Genomic DNA, 21,083 nt, shown 5'->3' with positions numbered 1-21,083 from the left:
TGAAACTTTCCAGTGTTGATGTGACGCATGCCCTCCTGGTTCCAGCCCTGCCCTGCTGGAGTCATCCACCTTTATTGATCTGGTCCCTCTGTTGAGTCATTTTGCTGTTTTTTTTTTTTGTTTTTTTCCCTTGGGCTTTGCCTAATGTCTGGTACTCAGGAGACAGTAAGAATAATTGTTTTTTAAAAAACGAGCCCTCATTTGTTGATTTCTGGTCCTCAGAATCTGTTATATCCGTATTTCATGTGAGTTTCCTCTCAGTTTGTGGCGTATTTTCTTTCCCACCTGCCTCCTATTAACAGTTCAAATAATCATTTACTCTTTTTTTAATTGAAGTATGTTGATTTACAATGTTGTGTTAGGTTTTGGTGTACAGCATAGTGATTCAGTTGTACATATATATACACACATACTCTTTTTCGTACTTTTCCATTATAGGCTATTACAGTATATTGAATATAGTTCCCTGTGCTGCATAGTAGGATCTTTTTGTTTATCTGTTTTATATATAGTAGTTAATATCTGCTAATCCTAAACTCCTAATTTATCCCTTCCCCTCCTTCCCTTTCGGTAACCATAAGTTTGTTTTCTATGTCTGTGAGTCTGTCTTTGTTTCGTAAATAAGTTCATTTGTGTCATTTTTTTAGATTCCACATGTAAGTGATATCATATGGTATTTGTCTTTCTCTGTCTGACTTACTTCACTTAGTATGATGATCTCCAGGTTCATCCATGTTGCTGCAGATGGCATTATTTCATTCTTTTCCATGGCTAAACAGTATTCCACTGTGTGTGTGTGTGTGTGTGCGCGCGCGCGCACGCGCGCGTATCTGTGTATCTATCTATCTCACATCTTCTTTACCGAGTCATCTGTGAATGGACATTTAGGTTGCTTCCGTGTCTTTGCTATTGTAAATAGTGCTGCTATGAACACTGGGGTGCAGGTATCTTTTTAAATGAGAGTTTTCTCCAGATGTATGCCCAGGAGTGAGATTGCCCAGGAGTGAGATTGCTGGATCATATGGTAAGTCTATCTTAGTTTTTTAAGGAATCTCAGTACTGTTTTCCATGGTGGCTGCACCAGTTTACATTCCCACAAACAGTGTAGGAGGGTTCCCTTTTCTCCACACCCTCTCCAGCATTTATTGTTTGTAGACTTTTGAACGATGGCCATTCTGACTGGTGTGAGGTGATATCTCGCTGTAGTTTTGATTTGCATTTCTCTGCTAATTAGCTATATTGAACATCTTTTCATGTGCCTATTGGCCATCTGTACATCATCTTTGGAGAAATGTCTGCTTAGGTCTTCTGCTCATGTTTTGAAATTATTTATTCTTAAACAGCATGTCAAGATATTCCAAGCCAGTTTTTCTTTTTTAAAATATGGTTCTATCTGATTTGACTCTTCCTTTATAGAGAATAACAATTATCTACACTTAACACACATGAATTAGAGACAAATGTGTCTAAATAGCAGCCTGAAATCTTCTTTCTTAGTTTATGATTTGGAGGGAACTGAGAAGTTTCTTAGAAATGAACTAGATTTTCCTAGATAAGTACAAAATACTTCCTTCTCTCTCAGAAATTTCACGGCTTAGATCAATGGCTGGGGGAGCTGAGAAGCTCAGTAAAGATGTTTTTTCAAAGATGATGTTTATCCAGGGTGGAAATAAAGACCCACCAGATGAGAAGGAAAGGGTATTGTTCAGACTGACTAAAGCAAGGGGCTCTACCACCATCATCTGTGCTTTGGCGGTGGCTCCAAGGCAGGCAGAGGAGAGGGAGACTTGGTGAGGGGGGAAAGGAAGGTTCCAGGTGTGACTGGAGGCTGTTGGCCGGGAGAAGCCGGACGTAGGTGCCTGGAGCATCCTATGTGATTGCCTAAGGGGCATATCTGGCTTTCTCTGGTTGGTCCTAAGTTGGGTGTAGGGACGCAAATTAGAGAAGTGGTCAGTTCTTAATCAGGTCCTGGCTATTTTGGGTGAATTGTTACAGAAGTTATTGTTTTGCTTCCTGGAAGGATCTGGCGTCCTGCCAGAGAAGAGAAGCAGGACTTTGTTATTTGGGCTTTATTTTGGTTATATTCAACACTGGCTTTATTTCTCTTTCCGTCATAAAGAAGTAGGGCCCAAATTCGGGTGCGTGGAAGAGGGTAATTTTAGGAGGGTTGTCACAAAGGGGAAGAAGGTCTGTGGCCCAGCGAGGATGGTGTGTGTGCTCTCCCCCCGGGGAGAAAGTCGTGGTGAGGCCTGGGGGCTGATGGGGTGAAACCGCCCATCTGAGCGTGAGATCCGCCCCCAGCCTTCCTGGTGCTCCCTCCCTTTATGGGTGATTTGTGGCCACGTTTTGGCCAAGTCCCTTATTGAGCTGTATTTGGTAGGACAAGCACCTAACCTGAAGTTGGAAAAACCAAGTTCAAGTTCACTACTCTTACGTGAGATCTTTGAACTCCAAAGCCTCATGACCTGGGGAAGGCCACCCTCTGGGTCTCAGTTTCTTCCACTGGAGACCAAGGACAGTCATGTCCTGGATTAGTGGGAAGCCTAAGTGAGATGTCATGCACCGAGAGCTCTGTGATCTATAAAATCAGACTCTCAAGTACTGACCTCAAAAATGAGCTCCAGATACTGGGAGGTAGAGGAGGGTCAGTAATTAAATTCAGAGATGTCGAGGATGTCGTTAGAAGGAGCGGGACGGGTAAGGTCAGTTTTGGCTTTGGCATACACCTAGGGGTTGGTTTTTTTTTTTCTTTATCTAGAGATATTTTTTTAACATTTTTTATTGATTTATAATCATTTTATAATGTGTCAAATTCCAGTGTAGAGCACAATTTTTCAGTTATACATGGACATATATATATTCATTGTCACATTTTTTTCTCTGTGAGCTACCATAAGATCTTGTGTATATTTCCCTGTGCTGTACAGTATAATCTTGTTTATCTATTCTGCAATTTTGAAATCCCGTCTATCCCTTCCCACCCCCCGCCCCCTTGGCAACCACGAGTTTGTATTCTATGTCTGTGAGTCTGTTTCTATTTTGTATTTATGCTTTGTTTGTTTGTTTGTTTTTAGATTCCATATATGAGCGATCTCATATGGTATTTTTCTTTCTCTTTCTGGCTAACTTCATTTAGAATGACATTCTCCAGGAGCATCCATGTTGCTGCAAATGGCATTATGTTGTCCGTTTTTAATGGCTGAGTAGTATTCCATTGTATAAATATATACCACATCTTTATCCAGTCATCTGTTGATGGATGTTTAGGCTGTCTCCATGTCTTGGCTATTGTAAATAGTGCTGCTATGAACAATGGGGTGCAGGTGTCATCCTGAAGTAGGGTTCCTTCTGGATATAAGCCCAGGAGTGGGATTCCTGGGTCATATGGTAAGTCTATTCCTAGTCTTTTGAGGAATCTCCATACTGTTTTCCACAATGGCTGCACCAGCCTGCATTCCCACCAGCAGTGTAGGAGGGTTCCCTTTTCTCCACGGCCTCTCCAGCATTTGTCATTTGTGGATTTTTGAATGATAGCCATTCTGACTGGTGTGAGGTGATACCTCATTGTAGTTTTGATTTGCATATCTAGAAGTTTTTAATGGTGTTATTTGTAGAATAAAATGTTTTGACAGGTGCTTCAAAAGACCCACGTGAAGGCCCAAGCGTGGCTCCCTTGGTGCATAGCAGGCGGGCACGTGTGCTGCTGGATGGAAAGGCGGATGTTCATCCGTACACAGATCCTCCTTTAATTTCCTGGGGAAGTTTTACAGTGATTTTCTGTGTAGAGGTTTTGCATGAGTTTCTTTAAATTTACCCTAAATATTTTGAGTTTTAAAATGTCTTGTACATGGAATTTTTTAAAAAGTCATCTTCCCATTGTTTGCTGCTCATATTTGGAAATACAACTGATTTTTTTTAAACTTTTTTTTATTGAGTTATAGTCATTTTACAATGTTGTGTCAAAGTCCAGTGTAGAGCACAATTTTTCAGTTACACAATGAATATGTGTATGTTCATGTATAACGACTGAATTTTGTATGTTGACCTTGTAGCCTGTAATCCTTCTAAATTAAATGTACCATCTATGTTGCTCAGAGCTTTCTAGAATTTCATGTCTATTCTTGCAGACTTCTATAATGCAGGTGTTAGCACGATCATATTTTATTAGAAGTTTGCCCTGAAATTCCATATGCTAATTTCTTTGCTCAAGATCATGCAGTTTGAGTAATGGGGGATTAGGATTTGAACTGAGGTCTTTTTTTTTGGGGGGGGGGGTTCTTTCAACACTTTATTTTTTTATTTTTATTTTTTAAAAATTTTATTTTATTGAGTTACAGTCTGGTTCCAAGGCCCAGTCTCTTTCCACCCTTCTATAATATTTCACCTCTTTGACATTTGGATATTTGAATGGAGCGATATCATTTGGTTTCCCTGGGTTTCATTGGGACATTTTTGTGTCATTATGCTTCCCAAGGATGTGGATTAGCCAGTGGAACCCCTAAAACAGAACACAACAAGAATAAGGTGAGAGAGAGACGTACGAGAGTTAAAGAGACTTCCAGCTTGAGGACAGTGTTTTTCCCGATTCCTCCACGGAAGACTGTTCATGCAGCTGGTTGCAGTTGCCAAGCTCAGCCCCCTGTATCCACACCGTCAGTGCATTTAGCTGTTGCTGAACCTTTCCCGTGTAGGGGTGCTGTAACGCTTGTTTTCCCCCCTTCTCCCCGGCGATGTGCTGCAGGAAACCATTTCTGTACGGCTAAGGAGCTCACGGAGGAGATCAGATCCTTAACATCTGAGAGGGAAGGGCTGGAGGGACTTCTCCACAAGCTGTCGGTGCTGAGTTCAAGGAACGTCAAAAAGTTGGGAAATGTTGAAGAAGATTACAACAGACTGAGAAGAGAACTGGACCACGGGAGAACTGCCTATGGTAAGTCATCCCAGCGGTCTCCCGGTGAAACATTTATGATATTTACGGTACGGTGTGTCCGGCCGGATGTTCTGTGCTTCGTGTGAACGTCACTGCCAAAGGGTGTCCTGGAGCCACACGGCACATTCCCGGGAGGATATTTTGGCAGGAGCCTTGGCAAATGGGGCGGAATTTCTTGTCAGCTTTTGTTTTGCTATCACATGTGATGGCTTTTCATGTGCTGTTTCTTTCCCCCTCCTCTACCCTGGATTTGCTAATGGCCTTGCGATTACTTAGAGCAATCTCCCCCTTGGCACAGGTCTTGAGAATTTTCTCTGTTGGACAATTATCTTCCCTTTGCTCCTTGGCTCAGCCTTCTGGCTTGCACCATCACAGACAAAAGCAGGCTGACTCTGGGAAAAAACTAAGACCATTAAGTTGCTGTTCTATGTGTGGGCTTTTCTGAGAGCTGCTTTCCCCAGGAAGAATGAGGTAGAAGATGCCAGTGGTGCCTCAGCCAAAGTATTGGCTCATGGGAGGAGTTAAATGGTTTTGCTCTTTTCCTGTCCAGTTGTTAAGAGCCAGTGGGGTCACCTTGAGGTTTCACTTTGGGGGACAATCTCAGAAGATGCCTGTTTAATCCAAATGGATAAAGCAAAACCCTATTTCTTTCTTTCTTTTTCTTTTTTTTTTTTTTACCTAATTTCAGAACTTTTTATAAATCCATAGCAATGAAAATAACAGTAATTGCTTGAGGATTAGGAATCTAGGATAATGGAACAGAATGCGTGATTTTGGAATAGATCAATACATGTAACATCAATTCATATTTCACGGATGCAACAAGGCAATTTAATATGGAAAGGATATTGTTTCAATAAATCTGGCCAGCATGGTTCAATATCAGTATGTCTTAAATGACCATAGTCTTTTGTGTTGCACCCCATAGAAAAATGTAACTTGAAAACCTAGTTCTTAAAAAACATAGTAAAGAATTTCTGATGATTCAATTTCTAATATGCAGAATGAAATCTTAAGAAACAAATTCAGATTTAAAATACATGAGATTCTGCCACCTGTTTCCTCACCAGTAAAATGAGAAGAATATTATCCACATCATGGGCTGGTTAAGTGGTATGGATTAAGGGAGGTAACTTTCAAAGATCCTGAGATACGTGTGTGTGTGCGCGCGTGTGCTTGTGCGTACACGCGTCGTCGTACTTTCCCTGGGAACTAGAGGTTGTTAGAAGTCAAAGGTCATACATGGTAAATCATGGGCCCTAAATAAATGTTTACTAGGAAGATGAAAGACATCTGCACTAATAAAGTTCTGTACTTACGAAGTATGCTTCCTTAAAAAAGAAATACGACAAGAATGGGGATATTAGGTAGCCAGATTTGAAATAGGGCTATTTGAAAATACTCCACAAATTGAAGTACATGAAGATGAGTGTTGAAAACCAAATAAACAGGAAATCAACTTGTAGAAGTCGGTGTGTCATTTTCACTGTGAATCTATTTTGTTTTGACGGCTTAGTCAGTTGTGCAGGGGGAGGTGTCTTTACAGAGTGATTTGAATGACAGATGGGATGGTCAGCTGTTAACTGTGTCTTCTTTTTTTTCCTTCCAGCCACATCTTTTTTTTTTATTATTTTATTTATTTATTTAAACTTTTTTTTATTGAGTTATAGTCATTCTACAATGTTGTGTCAAATTCCAGTGTAGAGCACAATTTTTCAGTTATACATGAACATACATACATTCATGGTCACATTCTCTTTCACTGTGAGCCATGACAAGATCCTGTATATATTTCCCTGTGCTACACAGTACAATCTTTTTTTTTTTTTAACATTTCTTACTTATTTTATGATCATTTTACAATGTTGTGTCAAATTCCAATGTAGAGCACAATTTTTCAATTATACATGAACATATATATATATTCATTGTCACATTGTTTTCTCTGTGAGCAACCGTAAGATCTTGTGTATATTTTCCTGTACTATACAGTATAATCTTGTTTATCTATTCTACATTCTGAAATCCCAGTCTGTCTGTTCCCACCCCCCACCCCCTTGGCAACCACAAGTTTGTATTCTATGTCTATGAGTCTGTTTCTGTTTTGTATGTATGGTTTTTTTTTTTTTTTTTAAGATTCTGCATATGAGTGATCTCATATGGTATTTTTCTTTCTCTTTCTGGCTTACTTCACTTAGAATGACATTCTCCAGGAACATCCATGTTGCTGCAAATGGCATTACATTGTTGGTTTTTATGGCTGAATAGTATTGCATTGTATAAATATACCACATCTTCTTTATCCAGTCATCTGTCGATAGACATTTAGGCTGTTTCCATGTCTTGGCTACTGTAAAGAGTACTGCTGTGAACATTGGGGTGCAGGTGTCACTTTGAAGTAGGGTTCCGTATGACCCAGGAATCCCACTCCTGGGCATATACCCAGAAGGAACCCTACTGTGTCTTCAGAGGTAGACACCTTCAAGTTGGCTCAATGACTCAGAACACTTTATCTTTTTTTTTTCTCTCACTTTTGCAGGTCAAAGCTTTGTTTTTGCCAAATATGTAGAGACTGTGCATTTGAACCTTAATATATCACTGTAGTCCTGAGAAATGGTGACATGTCCCCCAGATGTCACAGTGCAGTTTATTGCATTACGATAGAATGAGCCTTGTACATTTTAAGTGAATTTTTTGCTACCAATTTTTAAAACATATAAGCAATGAAAAGCATGAAATAAGTAATCACCACAAGGTTTTTAGCCCCAAATGAGGAATTTATATTTGAGAAGAAAGAAGATGTAAACAAATTTGGGCAAATTTAGTCCAGCGATATTTTCATTTGAACATTTGAGCCCTTGAAAATCATTAATCTCTCTCTCTCTTTTTTTTTTTTTTAAAGAGCTATATAGTAATTTTTGAATCTCATTATTGTCACTTCACTAAGTATTTTCAAAATGATGAATAAAACATAAACCAATGGAATGAGAGATTGTTACCATGGATGATTCTAAATTGCAGATGGCTCATTACTGTTGTGAAGGCATTCTTTTTGTTTTGTGCTTGGATTTTGCTGGGTCAGCTACCCTTTTCCCTGTGCTTTAGGCTGAAGCTAATTTTTAAGCTATCTGAGATGATTTGGCTTTGGGTGAGCCAAATGAATAATCTTGGGTTGATGAGACTGTGGGAGACAAAGGAAGAAAGAATTCCGTAGTAAACTGAAGCTTTTATCTATTGATATGTAATAAAGCTAGGCCAAAGTCCATATTCTGTCATTGGTTGGGTTTTGAGAGTTAAAAATCTGGAAGGTGGTGGGGAGGTGATAGCTCAAGTGGTAGAGCACATGCTTAGCATGCACAAGGTCTTGGGTTCAACCCCCAGTACCTCCCCTAAAATTAAAGAAATAAATAAAACTAATTATCCCCCCAAAAAAGAAATAAAAAAAAAAATCCAGAAGGAGCTCTCCACTCAAGTTTAAATGTAGAGCAAATACAGAGAAATAGTGTGCCTATGCATGTATTACCGTGAGCTGATCCTTTTTCATCTTAGAAAAAACATTTAAAATTAAGACTATTCAAAAAATGAGCAATGTGTAGTGCTCTTCAAAATAGACTTTGATTTTCAGCAATGGTTGCAGAATGCAGCGTTCAGGAGGAAAAGGCAGTTCAGCTCCATGGTGGTCTGGGACCCAGGTTCTGCGAAGTTTGCTCCAAGTCAGCTGATGCAGCCACGTGTCTGTCCAAGTCCAGCCAGGATTCCGTTTCTGCAGCGGAAGGGGAGATCTGCAGTCTTAGGGAACAATCTGCAGTCTGAATTAGCATTCAGAGGATTCTTGCTGATGGGAATGTTACCCCAAAAGGGGAAGGGAAAAGACCCTAATTCTTGTCTTATCTGAAAGATAAGAATTCAGATGGGAGATGGAAGTGTTGTGTACAAAAGATTTTAAAGGTTTTATTAGCAAAGGGAAAATACACCTCTAAGAACAGAAAGCAGGCTGATGTAAGGCAGATAGGAATGGTCTTTGGCCCCTCCTCTTAGACCGGGGATTAGAGTTGGTCTCTTGATTGATGGATGGCTTTTGCCCCTGGAGTGCTCAGTCATGCTCCTCCCCTTTGCACATGTCCTTACCCATGATGCACACAGGAAAAACCCACGGGGGCGGGGCCTAAACCGCATGCTGATTATATTACAATGAGCACTGGGTCGTGTCTGGTTAGGTCCTTGTAGCTACTGCGCAGTTGCCGCTGTTAGCTTCTAACCGATTTCTTGCTGGCGCTCATTTAGAGGAAGTAAAGCCCCTTTATGCTGAAGGCGGACATACAGCCATCTTCTGGACCACCCTCCCTGTCCTCCACCTTATCTGCCTGGTGCCCTCGCTTATCTGACTACCTAACAGGAAGAGTGCATGTAATGACTCATCACAGATAAACTTGCTTTGCTGAGCATTTACAATGTCATTACAGCTTGTGTCTCTGGCTCAGCTGTAAGTCCTTCGAGGTGAAAGCATTGTCCTTATGTTTCATTTGTCTTGTTGCAGTAGCCAGCGTGATGTCATTAAAAACAGTAAATGTACCACAAATATTTATTCATTTACTAGGGCCAGATGTTAAAATGAAACATGAATTCTTTCTTCCTTTATTTTGAATCACAGACCCAGACCTGAGATCTTCTTTTTTAAAAAAAAAATTTTGAATTCATCTTCCAATTTAATGAGAGCAGTGATATGTTTGATAGTCTTTCATGGAAGATGCTTGAGTTGTCTGAGTCAGATATTCAGATTAGGGTGTCGGCAGACAGAACAGCATGATGAAAAGGACTGAAATGTGCCAAAGTATGCAGGAGGCAAAGGAGGCAGAAATCATCACTGAATCCATTGACTTTCGTCTCACTGACACACAGTCTGTAAGAAGGGGAGGAAAGGGTGTGCTTTAACCCCTGTATGCGGTTCTAAAGACTTCAGGAGAATATGTTTAAATTCTGAACAATTTAGGTGCGGTGAAATAGAATGAAAACCTAAATCTATCTTTCAGCCCCTGAATACTTATGGAAATTAACTATAAACCTTTAATTATTGTAGATTTCAATGATTTTTTTTAAAGGGAGAGTGGGATTAAAAAAATCAGTAACTTTTTGCGCTTTGCTAGGTCTGCTTTTCAGAAAAAAAGACAACTCTGAGATTTACATAACTTTTTCCATCCCTTGTGTGTAAGTTGGTAATCTGCATTGTACTTTCTTAATATTGTTGATTTCGTACTGTAACTCAGATATAAAGGAAGCAGACGTCAAGGGGAGGGATTTAATCACATAATAATCAGGGCTAGAATTTTAAATAGGACGTCATTAGCATGTTAATGAATTTTCTCACTTTACGCCAGCTGCCCGGGTAGAAAAGACACTACAGCTGTAGCTCAGAAATCCGGTGAGGTCTGTGGCTCGGTGAGCTGTCAGGAACCTGAGTAGAGGATCTGTGAAATATGTAAAAGGATTCTCAGTGTGAGTGTCAAATGGCGTTTTTTTCTGGGAGTGATGGTCGGCTGTGTCCAGCTTAAACTCATTTGCCTTTCAGCGAGTGAGGACAAAGTGGAAGGCAGATAAGGGGCACTTTTTAAGGGCAATAAAGTTGAAGTGGAGTCAACTTTTCTGTTACGGTTTGGAACTAATACTTACCTCTTGCTTTAGATTAGAAAGGCCATGTGTCCACACCGACACAATCCTGCCCTTATTTTTGGACTATCACCTAATTTTTGAGATTGAAATAGCTAATAAAAGGGAGTATGATGCCCTTTAGTGAGCTATCAGTTTTTTAATTAATTAATTAATAATTGAAGTCTAATCGGTTTAGTGTTGTGTTAGTTTCTGGTGTACAACATAGTGATTCAGTTATACACATATATATTCCTTTTCATATTCTTTTTCATTATAGGCTATTATAAGGTGTTGAATATAGTTCCCTGTACTGTACAGTAGGAACTTGCTGTTTATGTATTTTATATATAGTAGTTAGTATCTGCAGGTCTCCCAATTTATCCCTTCCTGCCCACTACCCCCATTTGCTGATAGCCATAAGTTTGTTTTCTATGTCTGTGAGTCTGTCTCTGTTTTGTAAGTAAGTTCATTTGTGCCCTTTTTTTTGTTTTAGATTTCACATATAAGTGATATCATACAGTATTTTGTTTTTCTCTTTCTACTTACTTCACTTAGTATGATGATCTCCAAGTCCATCCATGTTGCTGCAAATGACATTATTTCATTTCTTTTTTATGGCTGAGTAGTATTCCGATATATATATATATATATATAGAGAGAGAGAGAGAGAGAGTGAGAGACACACACACACACATATATACCACATCTTTATCTAGCCATCTGTTGATGGACATTTAGGCTGTTTCCATGTCTTGGCTATTGTAAGTAGTGCTGCTGTGAACACTGGGGTACATGTGTCTTTTTGAATTAAGATTTCCTCAGATATTCCCCTGAGCTACTAGTTTTTTTTAACTCCAAAGTCCATGGGTGAAACTTCTTGTGTAAGTCACTTTAAGAAGAAGCCACAGTTTAAAGATTGTGTGCTTTGCAGGTTCTGCAAATATAGGCAATCATTCCTTTTCCACATTTATCCAATATATTTAGATAAAATTTACAAGAAAAATTAGAACAGAAGAATAAAATCTATGTGTCTTTTTTGGGGAGTGGGGGAAGAAAAAATACATATATACATAGCAGAAAGATAAACAACAAAATTAACAAATAAAAATTAAGTTTAAAAGTTAAGACTGAAGAAAATTGCTAATGAGTTGTAATTATTTGGGTTGAGAATATGATGTAATTAACAGCTTCCTAGAAGCCAGAACCAAAAAACAAACTAAACCAAACCAAACCAAACCAAACAAACAGGTGAAGCATTATCCGTCCTTCTCAAAAGTAGCTTAAAGCAAGAAGTTTTCAGGAACACGGAGTGGTGTTAAATTCTTAAAGATGATTTTTTGTTTTGAGTGCATAATGGAATGTCCTCATGAACAGATTTATAACCAATGCAAAGGCACATATGGCTTTACCGACCACCTCTGGGGGACAAAATAGGAAATGAAAGCAGGAGTTCATGGACATAGACTGTGAAATACACAAATATCAGATCTCTGGGGATGTCCATTTTTTCCACAAAAGATCCAACTTCCCAGCCAATGGTTAAAGGAGTCATTCAAAGTTCTCTCAAATTTTAAGAAACGTTCCATTAAAATATAATGCCATGGGTGTGAATTGTAAGGGCTCAGGCTAATTGAGTTTAAATATGAAATCTGGTAATCTGACATCATTTGAAGATGGACTTAGAACCTACAGAAGTGGTTAGAGGTCATGTTCTGTAGACACACCAAATGTCTCTTCTCTTTGCTGAGCTTTGCCTGAGATCCGCTTGGTAGACAGTGTGGCTCTCTTTGGGCCAGAATGATGGTGGCATTCTCCATCACTGAGACCAGAGCTGTATGTTTGGGAACCAGATGAGTGTTGCAGTTTCTGTATGTGGAGGAACTTAGATTGTTACGTGGCAAATATCTTATTTGTGTCTGCCTTTCTAAACTGGAAATCTCTGCTTAAGTTAATATATATATGAATAACACAATTTATATACATTTGAATACGATTGATCTGTATATATAGATGAGTTCATTAGTGTCCTCTTTTCTTTTTTTTTTTAGATTCCACATATGAGTGATATCGTATGACATTTTTCTTTCTCTTTCTGGCTTACTTCGCTTAGAATGACAATCTCTAGGTCCATCCATGTTGCTGCAAATGACATTCTTTCATTCCTTTTTATGGCCGAGTAGTATTCCACTGCATAAATATACCACAACTTCTTTATCCAGTCATCTGTTGATGGACATTTAGGTTGCTTCTATGACTTGGCTTTTGTATATGGTGCTGCTATGAACATTGGAGTGCATGTTGTCTTTTTGAATTAGACTTCTCTGCAGATATATGCCCAGGAGTGGGATTGCTGGATCATAGGGTAAGTCTGTTTTTAGTTTTTTGAGGAATCTCCGTACTGTTCTCCATAGTGGCTGCACCAAATTACATTCCCACCAGCAGTGTAGGAGGGTTCCCTTTAAATAATACAAACTTTTGGAGGAAAACCTCTTTTTAAAAATTTCAAAATCTTTTTTTCTCAGGTTTGTCTGCAGGCTGAGGTTTCACACCTCTGGTCACTCATCTTTGTTTCATCCTATTTATTACACCGTCAGGATCCCAGTTAAATATGCATGTGTATTTTTACTGTCTCTGCATGGTTCTCTTCTTTCCAGCTGTCTTCCTCCAGCACTATGAGTGCGGCTGTTTCTCTTCAGCCACTTTTGCCTGTGACTGTGTAAGCTTGAAATCTGCAGTGAACTTTCTTCCTCTGTTAATAAATACGTCCTTTGGGAGGCACCTCCGCTACCATGCACAAAGCCGGTATCGGTCTGCGGGGAGGCTCAGCTTAGTTTCAGTTCTGTTGGTTGCCATCGTCTGTGTCGCACCTGGCATAGATAGAATCACGGTGTGAGGTCTGATGAGTGAATTCTCTCTGCTTCCCAGTTGTTTTACGTGTGACACAGGAGAACCAGATCTCTACACTTCATTTCCATCCATCCATCCATCCATCCATCATTTTAATAAGCATTTACTGAGCCCTTACAATAGGCCAGGCACCACGCTTGCCTTTGTGGTCCAGAATGACCAGACAGTCCCTGTGGCTAATAAACTCACCACTTATTCTAGTCCCTTCTGGTCTTTAATTTCCATGATTATTTCCAACTGTGTTCCTTTTTTCCTTGCTCTCCACTGTTCCTGATTTCCTTCTCCTGTTTTTTTTTTTTTTAGAAATCCTTACTATTGTTACTTCCCTTTCCACCTGTCTCTACCTTTGCTTTTTAAAATTGAAGTATAGTTGATTTACACTCTCCATTTGCCTCCATACTCCCTTTGCAATACCTCAGTTACGTAGCTTTTAGGTGGGAAAGCAGAGACGATTTCAACGGTATTTCATACCCAGTTACAATGGGCAGCTTTTTGATCTGCTGATTTGTTTGGAGCAGGAACTTGATTCTATATACTAGGGTGGGTACATGCGACTCTTAAGTATCTGACAGATGCCCTGCTTTGTGCAATCATTCTTGGCAACCAGTGCCTAGATCGTCTCTTTCAACATTTCATTTGGACTCTGGGCTCTCGATGACCTTGGTGTGTGCACACACGCATGCACACTCATATACTCCCTCCTGAAGATTAAGCTAAGAATGATGGTAAATGGGATGCCGTGATTTCTACAAGGGAGCCCATCGGCCTCGGTTAGCTGCGGGAACTATTTGTTGCAGGGGCCTGAAACCTGTATTGCAGAACGTTTCATATCCCTCGTCACTGACTTCTGTGCAACTCTTCCTCCCACACCTGTTTTTAAACATCCCTGGGTGGCGGTGGTACCACCCTCAGTTATCTGAACAACTTAGCATTATGTTATGATCTGAAAATAGATCGTTATTGTTATGATTATTAGAACTTAATTAGAATTTGTAGAACTTAGTTCTCTTATTCATATATCTTTTAGCTAAATCCTTATAGGTTTAAAAATGAGTTCTTTTAGGATTTTGCTTTTTACTGTATTTATCCAGCTTATATTTATTGGATCCTTTGTCATGTGCACACGTTAGCTATAGCTGTTATGGATTTAATATGTTGTTTTTTCATTGAAGTATAGTTGATTTACAATGTTGTGTTTGTTTCTGGTGTACAGCAGAGTGATTCATACATACATGTATGTATGTACTCTTCATATTCTTTTTCATTATAACATATTATATATAACATATATGTGTAATATATAACATTATGTTATATATAACATCATAACAAGCTATTGAATATAGTTCCCTGTGCTATACAGCAGGACCTTGTTGTTTATCTGTTTTATATATAGTAGTGTGTATCTCCTAATCCCAAACTACTGATTTCTCCTTCCCCTCCCCTTTCCCCTTTGGTAACCGTAAGTTTGTTTTCTATGTCTGTGAGTCTCTTTCTGTTTTGTAAATAAGTTCATTTGTATTATTTTTTTCAGATCCCACATGTAAGTGATATCGTATGATATTCGTCTCTGTCTGACTTATTTCACTTCATATGATCATCCCTAGGTCCATCCATGTTGCTGCAAATGGCATTATTTCATCCTTTTTTATGGCTGAGTAATAATATATTCTTTGAAAGGAAGGAATGGTCCCATCTGTTTTTCTTATTGCGAATATATTTTTTATTGCTAATAATTTTTTAACATTTTTTATTGAGTTATAATCAGTTTGCAATGTTGTGTCTAATTCCATTGTAGAGCACAGTTTTTCAGTTATACATGAACATACATATATTCATTGTCACATTTTTTTTCACTGTGAGCTACCGCAAGATCTTGTATGTATTTCCCTGTGCTGTACAGTGTAATCTTGTTGATCTATTCTGCATATGCGTCAGTATCTACAGATTTCGAACTCCCAGTCTGTCCCTTCCCTCCCCCCTCCCCCTTGGCAACCACAAGTTTGTATTCTATGCCTGTGAGTCTGTTTCTGTTTTGTATTTATGTTCTTTTTTTTTTTTTTTTTTTTAGATTCCACATATGGGTGATCTCATATGGTATTTTTCTTTCTCTTTCTGGCTTACTTCACTTAGAATGACATTCTCCAGGGACATCCATGTTGCTGCAAATGGCATTATGTTGTCGGTTTTTATGGCTGAGTAGTATTCCATTGTATAAATATACCACCTCTTCTTTATCCAGTCACCTGTTGATGGACATTTAGGCTGCTTCCGTTTTATTTGTCTTTTGACATCATACTCTCCAGTCTTTATAACAGGTTAACAACTGACTGCCTGCTTTGCTTTTAGATTTCATTATAACCGAAACATTTTTTCCCTTCCCGTTTGCCAAATGACGTTAAACTTTTGGCTCTTTCAGCCTATTTTGAACATCTCTCTTTTTCGTACGTTGTTACTGTGACCGCTTCACACTTTGCGTATTTCCAATATCATATTACCCTTCCCATGAAAGAATCTAATGCACACATAGTATGATTTCAGGGTATAATTAATGAAAGGAAGCCTGGCCTTGCTGAGACAAGGTGACTGGAGTCTTGAGCCTCTTTTTAACTTTGCATCTGATCCAGCATTTGACTTCGGTCTGCATGTCCCAACTGTATCGGCAAGGCAGATAAATTAGAATTTGGTAGATGTCTGTTTGCCCTTCACTCAACTCTGTATTTTTGTTCAGACATCGAGGGACAGTATGGGCTGAAACTAAGCTCTAGGTCTGCCCCAGGAAGGTCCCCCAACACTGGAATTCCCCAGTGTCAGGAATCTGGAGACTGCATCAACCTTTGGAGGTGAAATAATTTCCCTGATGGAGTACACAAGGATCCTCTGAAGTAGAAGCTTATGAAATTCCGGGAGTTACTCCAGTGTATTTTTTCCCCCAACTTTTAATCTATTTTGCAAAATTCCATAAGAATAAAACACAATTTGTAGATACTGACAGGCATATGCAGAATAGATAAACAAGATTACACAGGGAAATATATATAAGATCTTGTGGTAGCTCACAGTGATAAAAAATGTGACAGTCACTATATGTATGTTCATGTATAACTGAAAAATTGTGCTCTACACTGGAATTTGACACAACATTGTAAACTGACTATAGCTCAATAAAAAATGTTAAATAAATAAGTAAATAAATAAAATATCAATTAACAACAACAACAACAAAAGAATAAAACATTCTAAAAATGGAACAAAAATGTCCATCATTCAATTTCTGCAGTAGAGCCCCTGGTTGCATTTTCGGTGTCCCGCCAGTGCCTGGAGCACATGCAGACCTTTGATACATTTGTACTCAGAGTGTGGGCACAAGCCAATGTTCTGTCTGCCGTTAGCCTTGTGTGACTGTAATGAAAATGTTCCATCATGCAAATCCGCACTGCTGTACGTTCAGAAAAAATTATCATCCTATTCTGCTGAGGCTGAAATCGAGGCTTAGTGAGCTAGGAGGGTTGTCGATGGACTTGGGGAGCTGGGACATGAATCAGACCTGGCTGGCTCTGAAGCAGTGCTTCATCTCTGACATCATATACGGTACATCTCTTACATCATATACAGTACATCATACACTTACATTTCCTTGTTGTAACTTAGCTTCCAATTTAGTGTTTATCATCTTTACAACATTCCAAGAGTCAATATACCATGACCTACTTAACTCTCTCCTTATTCTGATGTGCTTAATGATCATTTTATGAATTCCTCTGTGAAGATAAAATGAGACTGGGATTACTGGGCCAAACAGAATAATCATTTTTATGGCTTGATACATGCTGCGAATTGACTTTCAGAAGGATTATACCAGTTTAATTGACACTGTCAATCTGTCCTTTACCACACCAGTTGTTCTTTCTTAAAAAATTATTTAGTATAGAAAAAAATTTAGTATAACAACAATGATAAATGGTGTTGAATTCATGCTTTCTTTTGGCATATATTTGACTAATAATGAGATTGAACTTGCCTTTTTCGTGCCTTTATAATTTTTTTCATTGTGTATTGTCCTTGTCCTGCATCCATTTTTTATTTTTTTTTTGGGGGGGGGGCCGGGGCCGAGAGGGGGAAGGGAACTTGATGGTTTTTTCATCTTTATATAAGATGGTTATTATCTTTTTCCCCCCTGTTTTTGTGTTGTGTGTATGTGTGTGCAATTAACCCACTATCATGATTAATAATGGACCCAGAAAAGAAATCTTTACAAAGATAACACGTTGAGGTTAACAGTTTGGAATCAATTATGAAACTTCTTAAGGCTTAAGGGTACAAATGATTTAACCAACAACATAGATTTTCCTGAGTAAAGGCATTCTGTTTCCACTCTGTGCATTAATATTCATTCGGCCTGGCCTTTAAAACAAATGCAGCCTATGGGGAACAGCTGCAATTGGGCCCATAATAAGCCAATTTCGCTTTTTACAGTAAATCTATGGAAGGCACTATTTTACATTTTCATGACCATTGAAATAAAGAAGCAGAGAGAAATGTGCAGTTTCATACTCATTTGCCTTACTTTTTTTGTCTGATGCATCTCATGTTTAGTCCTTCAATGTATTTGGCCTTTTTTATTTTTTTTAAATTTCCCATTTTCTTAAACAGGTTCATTAGGAAAAATAGCTCCTGCCCATCGGAATTTTGTTCTTCCCAAGCTTGCTGTTATTTCACAGACTAAAGGAGAGTGTCTGTTTATGGCGTGTGGGGCCCCCGAAGCTGCCGTTTGCGGGAGAGTCGCGGGGCTTCGTGATGGGTGGAGGGCAGCCAGGCTGGAAGGGGGCCAGGCGGAGTGGGGTGACCTTTTAAACTGTCGTGGGCTTTTCAGGGAAAGTCGTTGGGTCTGCAGCCGCTCCCTCCCCTTCTCTCCATGGACAATGAGCAGCCCGGGTGTTAAGTCAAAGATCCCTTTCCATTGATGGTGTGTCATCGTCATAAACGACATGGTTTGGGCTTTATGAAGGCGCCGCCTGGCCTGTTGCAGCTGTTGGGTATCAGATTTTCCCATCACGCCAAGCGCGGCTTCCTGCCGCTTTCTGCTGCTCCCGGCTGGGTGGGTTTCTTCCCTCCACCTTTGGAATGTCCCGCATCCTTATCCACCCAAGTGCCCACTCCCTTCGTCCTACATTCCTTCCGAGCTTCATCCTGGCTGCTCCCTCTGCCCCTCTAAACTTCCCCTGGTCTCCACGTGCTCTGGATGCAGCGTATGAAGCCAGCTCCACGTTTCCAGGAGCCGCTGCCCTGAGTTTGTCCGTCAGGATGCCCTCCCGCAGCAGAGCCCACTGACTCACCTGCACATGATTCTGTGTCCTCCTTGCACCCACACTTGTAGTCCAAGTCTTTTTGTTCTTGCCCTGCCTGGAGCTTGGCTTGATACTGCAAAGGTGATCATTATTCCTCCCCTCCTGTTCTGTGATTATTCATTCTGTTTTGCCATGTTTAATGGAATATTTAATAGCATCTATGAAGAAGCCTGAAGACTATAAATAAACGGTCTCTTTGGTATTGAAAGGGTTTTATACAATATGAAATTTAGAGCACAGTTTCCTCAGGAGCCCTGACATTAATATTCATCAGGAGCCTCAAAGAAGCAGCTATTATATTTTAGCATCATGAAGTTTACCACATGTTTCAAAGTCACTTGCAATTGTGCTTCTCATAATGACAATTAGAAAGGTCATCTTGTCTTGCCAGGCTGTGTTAGGTGTAGAAGCCAGCTCCTGGCTGCCAGGGTGAATGCATTAGGGCACTTGTGTGTACAGAGTTTGGGGAAGACATAATACTTTTTAATCCCAATCTGTAACTGTTTACATCTAATTACAAACATGAACCATGCTAATGTTTGGCCTTAGATGACATGTGGGTAAAGACTGAAACTTCTAAGGCAAATCCCCCTCTGCGTTCTTCGTGACTCAATTATATAAGATTATTTTCCCTTCCTTGAGGCATGATGGTGATGGGGTCTCTAAACCGTTGGATAGAGAAATTTGACATCAAGGCATGGGTTTGTTTCTGGTCTTTTTTTTTTTTCCCTGCCTTCCTTAAAAAGTCGATTACCTGCATTAAAGTATGGGGATAATTTTGTATTTAATTCTCCACATATGTACTTTGATGACAGGATGAGGAGAAGGTGGGGAGGTGGCCCCGAGTCAAGGTGATGGGGCTTCTCACAGAGATTGTCCAGGGACAAACATACACTCGAACTAAAGCAGGTGATTCTCGGGAACCTGATATTGCCATTGGAGGGGTGGGTCACGGGAGCTGATACTGGAGGAAATGGTTCTTTTCCTGGCTTGGGAACAGCAAATTAGGTTGCCATAGTTGAAATGTTAATATATTTCTGTGTCCAGACACCCGTCGTTTTCTCTTTTTGTTTCCTGAGCTGCTTTGCTCTGAAATGTGAGAGGGTGAACATCTGTACTCAAGCCTTTAGGATTTACAAACATTTATCAATAGATAGGAAAGGTGGATAAGACAGTCTTGGATTCCTTAGTTTGTGCATTTGTCTCTGTGGTTTTCAATTTCCCTGCTTGGGAGAGTACCAGAGAAGGCCTTGTGGTCCTTGAAACATCTGATTATTGCCATTTGATACTATTAAATGCCTCAATCGAAAAGATTAATCTGTCGGTCCAGCTTTATTCACGGACTGCAGATGCTGTGGAAAGCCGCCTCTTCCAGGACTTTCTTGGGTTTGAGCTGTTGCCTCGGGTCTGAATCTCCATCTTTCTGGAATGGTTCATGGTCAGATATTCCAGAGGCAAAGAATTAGACCACATCCCTCAAGGTGCTTCCTGGGTTAATGAATTGCTCTTAATTCTTTTTACTGTCAAAGATGATGTTTTGAAATTGAGAGTGATGGAAAGAGAGGAATAAAACATTGGAATAGCCCTGCCACGGGTAAATAGAGGGAAAAAAAAAGACCATGATGTTTATGTAAACGAGAAGGAAAACTGTGGTATGAATAAGAGAGACGCCTCTTTCCTTCTTTCCTCCACTCCTTTTTTTCCGCTTTGGTTTGAAGCTGTTAGCCTTGGGTGAGTGTCCCTGTTGTCATCTTGAATTATATCCCAAATTCCATTTGATGCTGATGGAGATGGAGGTCTGAGGCTGTCTCAAGAGTTATGTGTAAGTTTGTATAATGTCCTTTCTTGAAGTTTTTACTCAGTAGATGATGGTCTTATACAGATGTGTTTCAAAAGACTATCAGCTTGTGTTTAAAATTCCCACGCAGCAGCGTTTCTTGTAGGACCTGCCTGGTCATGTGTGCAGCGTGGTGGTCCCTTGACAGCTCCGGCCGGGCTTGGGCACCTTGTCGGTGCTGGGTGCTGGGAAAAGGAGGCTGAAAGGTCTGGTTCCTGCCTTGAGATGCTTGTGCTCATTGGTGGGGGGCAGGCAGGCATACACAGCAGACAGGACACTGAGTGGAGAGGAATGAGATAAAGAAACAGAGGCTGACGAGGAAGCTGAGATGAGGACCACGATGTGTGCCTTGAAAGATCCTGAGGCAGCTTCACAGAGAAGGCAAGGTCTGAGCGGTGCTTAAAGGCAGATGAGG

The 21,083-nt window shown here is 39.9% G+C and overlaps 1 protein-coding gene across 3 annotated transcripts in view; it reads left to right on the top strand.

Moving 5' to 3' along the window:
* DISC1 (DISC1 scaffold protein) overlaps positions 1-21,083 on the top strand; it is a 314,908-nt gene that overhangs the window by 129,012 nt on the left and 164,813 nt on the right. For all 3 annotated transcript variants that reach the window (XR_012509909.1, XR_012509908.1, XM_074373156.1), the window contains exon 9: positions 4,742-4,930. Coding sequence is in view for 1 of the 3 variants with exons in the window: in XM_074373156.1 (XP_074229257.1) it covers positions 4,742-4,930 (189 nt within the window). In the remaining 2 variants the exon portion in view is untranslated. The remainder of the gene's footprint in view (positions 1-4,741; positions 4,931-21,083) is intronic.

This window comes from Camelus bactrianus, chromosome 11 (genome assembly GCF_048773025.1).
Source record: "Camelus bactrianus isolate YW-2024 breed Bactrian camel chromosome 11, ASM4877302v1, whole genome shotgun sequence".
Lineage (NCBI taxonomy): Eukaryota > Metazoa > Chordata > Mammalia > Artiodactyla > Camelidae > Camelus > Camelus bactrianus.
The sequence above is the reverse complement of the archived record's forward strand: the minus strand, read 5'-3'. Positions and strand labels throughout refer to the sequence as shown.